The sequence below is a fragment of the Artemia sp. Qi Xiang Cuo genome, chromosome 10 (assembly GCF_049724085.1).
Source record: "Artemia sp. Qi Xiang Cuo chromosome 10, ASM4972408v1, whole genome shotgun sequence".
In the NCBI taxonomy this organism is placed as follows: Eukaryota; Metazoa; Arthropoda; class Branchiopoda; order Anostraca; family Artemiidae; genus Artemia; species Artemia sp. Qi Xiang Cuo.
In genome coordinates this window covers 14,616,116-14,628,354 of record NC_142803.1, presented here as the reverse complement: position 1 = coordinate 14,628,354, position 12,239 = coordinate 14,616,116, and the positions used below count along the sequence as shown (strand labels likewise).

The 12,239-nt window shown below is 35.6% G+C and overlaps 1 protein-coding gene across 1 annotated transcript; it reads left to right on the top strand.

Annotated features, from left to right (window-relative positions):
• Nucleotides 1-7,228: 7,228 nt before the first annotated feature.
• On the top strand, nt 7,229-8,910 carry LOC148947502 (E3 SUMO-protein ligase PIAS3-like). The gene has a single exon (XM_089095284.1). The coding sequence runs from the start codon at nt 7,308-7,310 to the stop codon at nt 8,697-8,699; it is 1,392 nt and encodes a 463-aa protein (XP_088951410.1). The 5' UTR covers nt 7,229-7,307; the 3' UTR covers nt 8,700-8,910.
• The last annotated feature ends 3,329 nt before the right edge of the window (nt 8,911-12,239 follow it).

Genomic DNA, 12,239 nt, shown 5'->3' with positions numbered 1-12,239 from the left:
TTAGCAAGTATTTGTATCTACTGAGCTTAATTTTAAAATGGCCTTTACTTTTCTTTGAAAAACTTATTTTTCGGAAAGTTTCTTTTTTATTAATTTTTGTGGGTTTTTGATTGCAAAACGTTTCAAGTTTTAACAAAAATTCCTTATTTCAAAATCAAACTTTAAAAAAAAAATCAAATGTTCATCAAAGTATCAAAACTGGTATCAAAGTAACAATATCTAAGTGAAAAAATGGGTTTGTGTCAACCTCGGAGTTTTCATTATCTGATATTTGAACTATTTTTAACAAAATGGCTATCTCAAAATTTTTATACAATGGGTATGGGGAAATGGGGCGTGGGGGGGCTAATTAACCTTCGGTCTTTTTTGACTCATTAAAATTGAACTAGAACTTTCTATTTTCAATTAAATGAGACCTCTCTGAAGTTTATACGAGCATCCCTTCTTAAAAAACCATATATATATCCCCAGAGTATAACTTACAACGCCTATCCCTGGGCCCTGGGGGTTGTGTCGGCCCTGGAATTTTAATATCTGATGGTTGAACTGTTTTTAACAAAATATTTACCTTAAATTTTTATTGGATGGGTTTATCCATCCGATAAATCCAAAGGCGTAGTGGGCAGGAGGGGCTAGTTGCTCTCCGGTCTTTTTCACTCTGAGAAAATGAACTACAATTGTTAATTTTCATTCAAAGTAACAAATTCTGAAGTTTATACGAGCACCCCTTTCATAAGAACCAAATACGGCCCCAGGACATAGCTTACAATGCCTGCCCTCAGTAGTAAGGCAATAGGCACTACTGACACTGATTGCGTAATATGCCTTACCAGGGTCATTCATCTATTACTAGGAACGGTATATTGCCTAAGCAGACGGGTTTTTTTTTAGGTAACACGCATTTTTTAGGGGTCAGACAGTAAGAGAGAGTGGCGGTCACACTAACTTGATTAGTAGTTGGATTCGGATATAAGGAGTAATTTTCATTGTAGTTCATATTAGTAAGAGAATTGAATTCAGTGAGAGAATAGTTTATTTGACAGGATATTAGTGGAGAATAAAAATGAGTGGTGCATTTACACTATTGGAGATTAATGATGGAACCGACAGCAGCAGCAGCAACGATATACGGGTACCCAATGTAGCTGTGGAAATAACCGCTTGCTGTAGACTATGTCTTGAATGGGATATTATGTATGCGAGATATGTGATATCATTAAGCAAGTTTAAGCAGGAGGAGCAACTATATTTTGCTGGAAAAGTGAATATTCTCCATATAAATAAACTTCGGTTAGCATTAGATGTCCTATCGAAGTATATTGATGAGAACAAAATGCATCAGTGATTATTATTATTGTAATTATCTTCAATAAAATTGTTTCTAAATCAATGGTATTTTTTCTTTATAAAGTAGACTGGCATAAATTTTTTAGTGTTCAAAAAGAAATTTTGGTTATTCTGTAGCTGGTTGTGTGAGTGTTAGGACTCGAAAAAAAGGATTGATTTATGAAAGATTGAATAATACTGAATATAGTTCTCATGGACAAACGTTTGTTTCTAGATGATGATTTTCTAGAGTTGTCTATTCAAAGGAAGATATTTTCTCGAAGAATGCTTGTTGATATAATGAAAAGTGATTCTCCATCATTAGAGTATTGCATGCAGCTTCTACGTCGTGGTTCAAATGCATTTACATAAATTATTGATATATTGATCACGACACAGCAAAATGATATTGTTGATGTACTTTTGAACATTGATTTAGAAATTTAGGACTTTTTTTTCGTGAGAAAGACGGTGCTCAAGGATGGCTTACTCCTCTCTCTCTCTCTCTCTATCTCAGACAATTTTTGTTGTTGCTAGCTCAGTTTCATTGTGTTAGTGAGAGTGTCAACACATAACAAAATGTTCCATACATGTCCGTTATGTATGTACTCGCTGGGCAGCTGTGTACCATAGAAGAAATATTTGTGGTAATGGGAAGATTCGCTACTGTGGTGATAGAGATTTCTCCTATTGCGCCACTTATAGCGCTGGAGATTGTGTCAACTAGGCTAGCACCGCTCTCGATTAATGAGAGAAAATTGAATATGTAGACATACAAATGTGGCTTCTCCTTTCTTGAGCTATCTGGAGATCAGATTCCTTTGGGATCATTTACCTTGGAGACTGGCGAACTAATTACCTATTATCGGACTAGACTCAGACATACAAGAGAAACAAACACATATAAGAAAGACAATAGATTTATTTAACTTACATGCTTAGTTGTACAGCAACGGGTCACTTCAATGACAATAATGGTGACCGAAATTATTTGTGGTACGAATCGTCTTAAGTCTGACATCGTATTAAAATCAAAAAACACAATTACCCCACTCACAAACTAAGTTCTTTTGTCCAGTGTTATAGGGACTGCCTGACAGTGGCTCACGTGCACCAAGGATATTAATCCTTGTAAGATAATATATTACATTTTTTTCTTATTATTCAGGTGTTCACAAAGTTTTTCGTATTTTAAAATTCCATGGACCTATTATGCATTGCATTTTTTTTTTGCTACTATTATATTAGAGACATTCGAACTACTAGCACCGTTATCTGTCTGAAGCTAGAAATGCAATTTCTCTTTTATGCTGATTAAGGACTTTTCATTTTTTGCGACTAGATTTAGCTTAATTATAAGAAATCGGAATTATCTTTAGAAAGGAACTTTATTTTGGTATGTCAAATACATCACATCTTACTCATGGTACATATCACCCTTCCCATGAAATAATGACGCCCCGTCATTAGTTACTGCCCATTAGGAGTTTTTAAATTTTTCAATTCTTTTTCTTGTTTTATTCTACATCCCTATCCAAAATTCATCTACCGGACTTCGATTATTTTTGTTTATAGGTTTGATATTATATTAAAAAAATTTTTTTTTTTTTTTCTATATATAACAATTATTACTTTTACTTTCAAAATAAGGTTTGGCCTATTATAATATTTAAGTAGTTTTTTTTTTTGCTGTCTACATTAATAAATAAAAAATAAAAACAAAGCGTTAAATTAAAAAAAAGATAATATTAAAAATAATTATACTTTTGGTAAATCCATAAATGATTTATAACATACAATATTTGGCTCATCACATTCACTGATGACATTAAAACGTTGTCACTATTTAGATGTTTGAATTGCCAACGTTATTAGGAAGTAAAACATGTAGCTTCACATCTGTTGCTCACCTTTTGTGTCCTTTGTGTACTAAGCTCTTCTGTTATAAATTACTGTCTTTCATTTCTTTTGTCGTGGCAAAAATTTCGAAGCACTTACGTTATGGTTTCTTCATGGAACAGTTTGAGTCTAGTTGTCTTTACAAGGTAAGTTTTTCCTAATAGTCAACTGGAAAATTACCGTTAAATATCTTTCTGATAGTCGACTGGAAACTGATTCTTCCCAATACATGTGGTGGTGTTTTTTTCTTCTCAGCATATCCTTTTAAGGATTTTTGAGGCACATTGAGACTTTATTATAGCTTAAAACTGTTCATTTGTGCAATTTGAAATGGGTTGTCGTCATATTATAGTGACTCTTTTAATATATTGTCTTTAAATTCAACTTCAAACATCTTCAACTATCATCTAACTTCAAATATCGTTAAATATCGTTTATCTTGTACTGCTCGATGGTGTTCTCAGAGTTAAAGTTCAAATTGTCTTTAATTTCTGCTTCAAATATCTTCAAATGTCTTTAAGTGTCATTTAACTTCAAATATCGTCTATCGTGTGCTGATCGATGGAGTTCTCAGAATTAAACTTCTAATTGTCTTTAATTTCGTCTTCAAATATCTTCAAATGTCTTTAAGTATCTTTTAACTTCAAATATCGTTTATCATGTGCTGATCGATGGAGTTCTCAGAATTAAACTTCAAATTGTCTTTAATTTCGTCTTCAAATATCTTCAAATGTCTTTAAGTATCATTTAACTTTAAATATCGTTAAAGATCGTTTAGCTTCAAATATCATCGCTATACTGTCAAATTATTCTGGGGTCCATAGTGAGTATCAACAGCGATATCTACGTATTTATATCTTGTACTGGCCAATGGGTTTCTCAGCGTTTATGCGATTATATAGTTCGTTAAGGCACTTGATACTGAGGTTCAAATATAGTGTTACCTGATCCATAATATGGTTCATAGTCGAAGAAACGACGATCGAAGGTAACTGTTATTTTCGTAGACGAAGTTGGGATGAAAGTTGCCTGGAGTTATGGTGAGTACTCTTCGTTGGTTGAGATATGATAAAATAGATGTTACTGGGTCGTATCTGTACTGGGCAGCTTATTGTAATACTCAATGACCAAGGTGTCCATTTACTTTCCTGTAATAAAAACAACGCGGCAGAATCACATGCTCTCTGAAGCAAATACGCATAAAATAATTCACGCATTAACTGGGTTATAATTTATTAGCTATGAGACATAATTAAATAAATACATTAATATTAGTACTCACAATGAAAATCTAAAACAGAAATGTCTTCAAATTTGTTTTGATAATGAAAATATTGATATTAAATAAACATAATTTACCCTACATTATTAAGTTTGAGGTCTACTTTTACAATATCTTTCATGCCTGCATTGTTCACGCAAGTCCGTGCTGTATAAGAAACGCATGTTGCAGCGTCATAACCACACGGTTTTACGCAAACGATACTACAATGAGGGAATAAGACATAACAAGGACTAGTGGAGACCTCTATACCCACTAGTTTTCTGATGTCTTCCCTATTTCTAGGCTTAGACGTTCTCATGGGGCTCCGGGTTTAACGGCTGAAATGCAGAGGTGTTCTTCTTTGTTTCCCCGTGTTCTTCTCTTGGATTTTCCGTAATTACAAGTCAACATTGGTGCATCATATTCGCTTTTCGAATAAGGTCATTAGGTGCAGGATTTCCAAGCTTGCCTCCGTAGATTCCAGTTAATGCTTGGCAAAGAATATAAGCATAATGAAGAACTGACATCAATATCTTTTTAGAAGGCTATTGTTTGAGCAAATCCTTCAGCACTAAATAAATAAATATTATATAAAGTCTTATTAGAATCCGTTAAGCGTGAAACACCTTCACATTAATAGGGAATTCCTTGTGGGTTTTACTTAGTCGCCATTGGACATTCACAGGGTTTCAATCCATATATCTTAACTGATTAGATGGTTTTAAAATTTTCCATATTGTTATTGAGGTTTAATTCCACATCCACCGAGAAATTCTTCATATAAACCTACCGATAGGTTGTTTGGTTATAGTTACCAATAGTTGGCTATTTGTACATATATTACTCGAGTAAGAAATATTATATTCCTCGAGTAAGAAATACACGAATAAGCGAGCGTGCAGCACGTAATTACTCTGGTATCATATATTTTATGTGTAGGCCTAAAATAATTATAATCTGCAGTAAGACAAAATATTTCATATAATTAGACGCTTCTGCACTAGTAATTTCTTGTTTTGGATAATATCCATCTTGGTTAGGGCACGGGTCAAAATTTTTCATGGAAAATCTGAGGGAGACACGAGTTATTACAGGTAAGTTATAACGTGACTGACTTGAGAAAATATTTCACTAAAACTAGAGCAAAAGATCTGTCATGGATAAATAAATTAAATTAAAGAACGTTTTTGTTACAAAACTATAGAACGATAATCTCTCTGTTATTGTATACGTCATAGATATAATATAATGAAATTAAAACGCTTTTTTTTCTCGGAGCTATAAGAAAGTAAACTCACTGTTTCTCTTTCAAAGCATTCAGATCAAAAAACGAAAACTTAACTAGCTCAAAGAAGTTTCTATTCAACCTTTAAGTATTGTTTTGATTGGCCCTGGTTGGCATAAAAATACTAATTTTTTACACTTGAAGGACTGAGGTATGTCTTTTCCTGCGGTTGTTTAAAAAAAATTACAGAAAACACTAAATGACCTTATAGTCCTCCCCGGGCTTCCCACGTCCCATGGCTTAACGTATTTGTCTAGCTCCGGTAGACCAGTAGCTTTCTAACTTCACGTCTTTTTTGTTCTCAGCATTCTATTATCCTATGGAAGGGCATAGAAAAAGCACTAACGAAAATAAGACATCCAAAACTTAATCAAATCCTTACTAACATAGACTAATTTAGTCTAAGGTGCGCGAAGTATAGCAATCAAGGATGCTTGTTGTAACAAAACGTTGAACGTAGATTTAATTAAACTGAAGTACTAAGGTATGTCTTAAGTCTAGCTACAAAAATAAAACCTATATATGCTCATCCTCTCTAGCTCTTAAATAAATAGAACAACATAAAAAGAAAATTGACATTTTCAAATAAGCAGTTTTTAAGAACAATAGACAGACTTTTGACGACCTTTCTTAATTGTGTTGAATGGTATCTGTTTATAAAAAAAAGCATTAAGTTAAGTGTGATATTTGCCATCTTTACAAATAACCGATAAATTAATAAGCGCAAATAACGCGGATATTTATCCACTAGGGGACCTAACGTGTGCGAGGGGATTCGACCCCAGCAATACAAATGACACTCGACCAAAAAAAATATATTCATGCATTTTTAATTATTCTTTGTAAACAAGCATGTACACTGGCTTGTTTTACATCTACATGGCTCTAAAGCAGCCATGGTTCAAAATTCAAATTTTCTTGTTCACTCATTTTGCGGAGCTACTTTAGAATTTGAATTTTTTCTAACACCATTATTCACGTGAAGGTCATCTGTGTAGGTAAAGGAGACCCTTTTAAGACCTATCCCTATGCCTCAATTTTCTGTGATTAACGGTTTCTTTCGCCGAATTTCTCGCCTCATGCAGAGTTCCAGTCACAGCTGGGTAATAACTCTTCTTTTTTTGCTTCCTTCGGCGACTTTTGCTAAGCTTTCTAGCATGTGTGCTTATGCCGCTGCCGCCAATGTTCGTAGTGCTAGCTACCGCTGGCACCACTTATTGGGGTGTATGTGCAGGGTCACTAATTTTAAAGGCAAAAAATGACGCAAAAGATTGCTATGCCACTTACTCGAATGACGCAAAAAGATTGCTATGCCACTTACTCGAATGACGCAAAAAGATTGCTATGCCACTTACTCGAATGACGCAAAAAGATTGTTATGACAATTGATAATTGTGATGACAATTCAAATTTTGTCTTTGTGAATGCTCAAATTTTAACCTGAAAACTTTCCTTTGGCTAAGTTTCATATGACAGTATCATATGAAATTGTTATCACAAACTGTGGTGCTAGTAGCCTGGTAGAGTCCCAAAATGTCTGAGAAACAACTGATTGATATCATCAAGGATTATAGAATATCTGAACTGACTACACTACTCACATTTGCTGGAAAACCAAAGGCTGGACGCAAGCAAGAATTAATGTCGAGGGCTATTGCTTTGGCAAAGATGAACAAACCATTAATAAGCCAAAAGATAATAAGCATTGGTGAAGAGCAACATGGAAGAAAGTTTAATCCAGACACTGGTTTTGTTAGTTATAAAGAATCTGGCTCTTCTATTCCCCTTCATCCTGATGTTAGGCTAAAGAAAAACCCTTTTTATGATGTACTTGCAGAGATAGTGAAGCCAAGTAGTTTGATTCCTGAACGGGAAGGGAAAATGAATGTTAACCAGTCTGTATTTCATCTTACTCCATTTCAGTGTTCTGAGGTATTTTCAAAGTACCCTGATGTAAAGATACAATTGCGATTTGCTTTGCTTGAGGATACCAGTGAACAAGATGACTATTTTCCATTACGTTGCACTGTCTTTATTAACAACACTTTTGTTCTGTTGCCTCATCCAAGACCTACATTCAACAAACCTGGAGTTGAGCCCAAAAGAACCTCAGAACCAGTTGATATAACAAAATATTGTAAACTCAATTCGAGTGCTAATGCTTTCGAGGTCTCCTGGCTTCAGGATTATGGAAGATCCTTTGTTTTTAGCATCTATTTGGTCAGAAAACTTACATCTCAAGACTTGTTAAGAAGGCTGCAAAGGAAAGGAAGAAGACCTATGGAGTTTACCAAAGGCATGATCAAGAACAAATTAAAGGAGGATGAGGATTCAGAAATTGCCATGACCTCTCTTCGTGTCTCTGTTAACTGTCCACTTGGTAAGCTTAGAATTAGGTATCCATGCAGATCCTCAGCGTGTACTCATCTCCAATGCTTTGATGCATCATTGTTTCTAGAAATGAATGAGAAAACGTCCACTTGGATGTGTCCAGTGTGTGATAAGAAAATCCTCTATAATGACTTGGCAATTGATGGGTATTTTGTAGAAGTCTTGAAGTCTCCGGTGTTGCCCAATGACTGTACTGAAATCGAGATGAGTATTGATGGCTCTTGGGAACCTAAATATGCTAAAGGGAAAGAATTTTCAAAAACTTCAGCAACAAAACGGACTGAGGAAGTTTTGGATATAGACGAAGCAAATGGCATCTCCTCTGCCTCTTTCCCTGCCAAAAAGGCCAAAGTTGTTATAGACCTTAGATCTATTGATGATTCTGATAGTGACGATGCTGGTGGTAAACTTTCACGTCTTGAAAAAGAGAATCTTAAGTTAAAGGAAATTGTGGAATCCCTTCAAAGGAATCTGTGTCCGAGTTGCCTGTCCTTGAGTTGTATATCGGTTTCATCTTCGGATAGCTCATTTTAAAAGTGTTTGATTGAAAATTTATATTTGAAGATAGTTTTTAACTTCGATCGAATGTGTCCCTGTAAGCATCTAGGAATCATGAAAAGTTGCCGCAAGATAAACTTCTTTTGTGGCCCAGTTTGGAGCTCCCTTTTAGTCATTTTGGTCACCTTTAGAATTCCCTTGGGGTTCTCTTAGTATCCCTTTTTATTGCCTGTGATGACTTTTAGGGCTTGCCGACCTTTCATGAACCATAGAGTTAAGAATTAGGTAGAAGGACAATTGGATAAGGTAGTATGACACTTTATTTCGTCATTTCTGACACCAGAAGAATTTGGCGATTGATACTAATTTAGTTTTAAAACGTGGTGTTTCACGACGAAATCTTGCCTGAAAATAAGTTCACTCTTATGAAAAAGCGAGAATTTGTCGTTTATTTATATTTAGCGTCCTAGCCCTTTTTAGAATTGTTTGATTCATTTGTTTGTTAGTGCAAGTCAGGCATGGTGCCAGAGTTATGGTTTAGGGGGAGGGGTTCTAAATTTTCAACATTATTGAAGGTTTTTAAATTCAAGGTGACATTTTCCTGGAACCCTGCCCTGGTATAATGACACGAATTAAAATTGCTTCCATTGAGAAGGAGAGGGAGATCTGATCTCATATAACATTTTAATTTTGGTATTTCAAATACATCACATCTTACTCATGGTACAGCTGGTCATCATCATCATGTGAGAATTGCACAATGATTGAGGAGTATGATGAAAAGTGTAGATTGTGCAACCCGTGTAAATTGCATAGAGGATATGCTGTACAGATTAAAGGTTGTAATTCCTGTCTTGAAGAGGTGTGTGACTCTCATCCTAGAGGGCACCTAGGTTCCAACTGTCATTATTATAAATTTAATCAGTTGGAGAATACATATCCCGGTATGATTGGACAAAATCCTAACCGTGATTTTAGTTTATTGCTACGAGATTGGTATCGTCGTAGTTTTAGATTGTTCTGGGAGGAGGAGCCGGGTCAACGATTCAACTGCTGGAACAACAAAAGAATATTGTTTCTACGTCATCGTCGTGAAGACAAAGAGTGTTATGAATATAAACCCACTGATTTTTATTTGGCTGTGACAGAATGTGATTCGCCACTTGAGGACACTGTTTATTAAATTTCTTCATATTGGCAAATTGAAACAGGTGAATTCTAATGAATAAATGCGGATAGTGTTATTGACAACTCAGAGAGATGTTACTGGAGTTAAGTCAATATCTACTGTGGGTTATGTAACCTAGACTGAGTAGCCTATCAAAACCTGTGCTTTTCTACTTCAGATGATCTTGCCACACTCGCTCCCGTAAAAAAATTTCTAGTAGGGTAGAAAATCTAAACAGTAGAAAAGTCATTTTATCATGTATATAAATTTTTTTTATTAATAAACAATTTAAAATACATTTTTGGAACATTTAATTTTTAGGGAAATAAATGTTAGATACACTTCTACGTGCATTTTCCACTAAAAAGTCATTCATTTGAAGTAAGTCTATGAAGATGTCGAGAATCTGCTTGTAGGTGTAGCCACGACATCTGAACATGAAAAAGAGTAGGACATGAAAGCCACATGTCTTAGTCGTCAAACCCTGTACTCTTCGTTGTTTTTGAATAATGCTTTTCCCCCTGATTTCAATAAAGTTGCTGATGTATGGAGTGTAGAATTTATACGATAGGCCAAGAGGATCAAAAAATTCAATATTCTTCGCTGTTTGAAAGATGCATAGCCAATGACCGGTCTTCAAAGTCAATGGACTGCTATTAACAATGATAAGGGTATTGTTAACATTTGTAATTTTCTCAATGAAGTCCGAAGGTATGCAACAGGACTTGTACTGGGACATGTATGGATCCATACTAAATGCGTTGATTATTTGGTTTGTGCTCATGGTGCTAGGTCTAGTAGGACACTGCCGTCGGGTGTCATTTCCCAATAGGTTTCAAATTGACTCAGTGATATTAGCGTGATACTCTCAGTCAGAGCATTGGCAAATGTACATTCTAAACGTACATTCCCTTTTCATACTATGCTCGAATCCTGTGTGCCAGACAAGTCCAAAACAATAACCCCATGACTTTTGGAAAACATTGAATCAGTTATTCCATTTTCAAATAGTTGATAGTCATGATCTAGGGATTGCATGGTCAACTCGTACAGAGTTCTATAGGATTTTTTGTCAAATGATAGAGGGTACAATGGAATACCATTCACTTTGCACGCGAGGCTAGATAGGCCAAAAAAATTATAATAATGGGGGGATTCTGTCCAGGATCCAACGGCACTGCCACTCTTCACAAAGGCCAAAGCCAATTTTGATGGGGTTTCTCCATTGATAAATGATGAATCACTATAGCTACGAGAGCCGGTGGCAATGTGACGTTGATTGGTGATCGTATGGGGGACAAGAAGTTTAATGTTGTTGCCATTGGCTCTTGGCTTTTCCACTGCCAATGCAACAGAGCTCATAACCTGTTGTTTTCGGACGTGGAGAATTGCCGATGTGATAATAACATTTGCATCGGGTGCTGTAGGAAGTGTTTTTCTCAAAATGAAATTTGATGGGGCCATCTGTAACTTTATGTCAATGTTGACATTGGGGGGTAGCCATTGGGATATATTGAATATCTCATGATTTAATTTTCCAACCAGATGATACTCCTGGGTCACTGCAGTAGTCAGATCACCGTCAGTATCAACACCTGATCAATATTCATAGCCCAATGATTGTCATCTCAACTCCTTGTATGCCTTTGGCGTCATCATCATAAATTGTATGTAGCTTGCATAGTTTGATAAATTATTGCTAGGGCTCACCAATGTTCCATTAATAAAAACATAAATTTGTTTAAATAGGTTGTGTAGAATACAGTTTTCATAGGAGAGACCATCGCCGGCAGTTGGGGTTGTATTGCCTGACTTTTTCTTCACCACAATATTTAAATCAATAAATGTTGATGACAAATCAATGTAGTCTTCATTGGAAAATATTTGGACTTTAATATTGTCCGAGAGGGGTTGTTGGGGGTGAAACTGTTCATAGTAACCATACTTGACACTGACATCAACATTTTCTACATTGAATAGATTCAATGAGGAACTGATTGATGGATATGATTCCATGTGGGGGAGATAAGTCATTTTAAGAGAAGAAATCCCTCTTTGATCTAACAATCTTTTTCTTTTTCTTCTTGTTCTGCTTATTGGTCTTCCTTGTTTTATTCCTCAGAGTCCTTGTTGATGTCCTTTGCTTCCTGCCTGGGTGGAGACTGATGAGTGAATGACGCGCACGCATCCTTTTCAATCCCTCCCTATTTTGTTGAGATTTTAGTTCCTCACCAATGGCTTTTGCTGAAGATCTAATATTTTCCTTAACACTCCCCTTGAAATTCTTTCCCGACCCCCAGTCCTGTAGTGTGGAGGCAGCAAAATTTGATGCAGCAGGTACAAGACATTTTCTGGCAAGGGGTAGTGCAGAACGAAATAGCCTAGCAAACCAGCTACCAAGACCATAG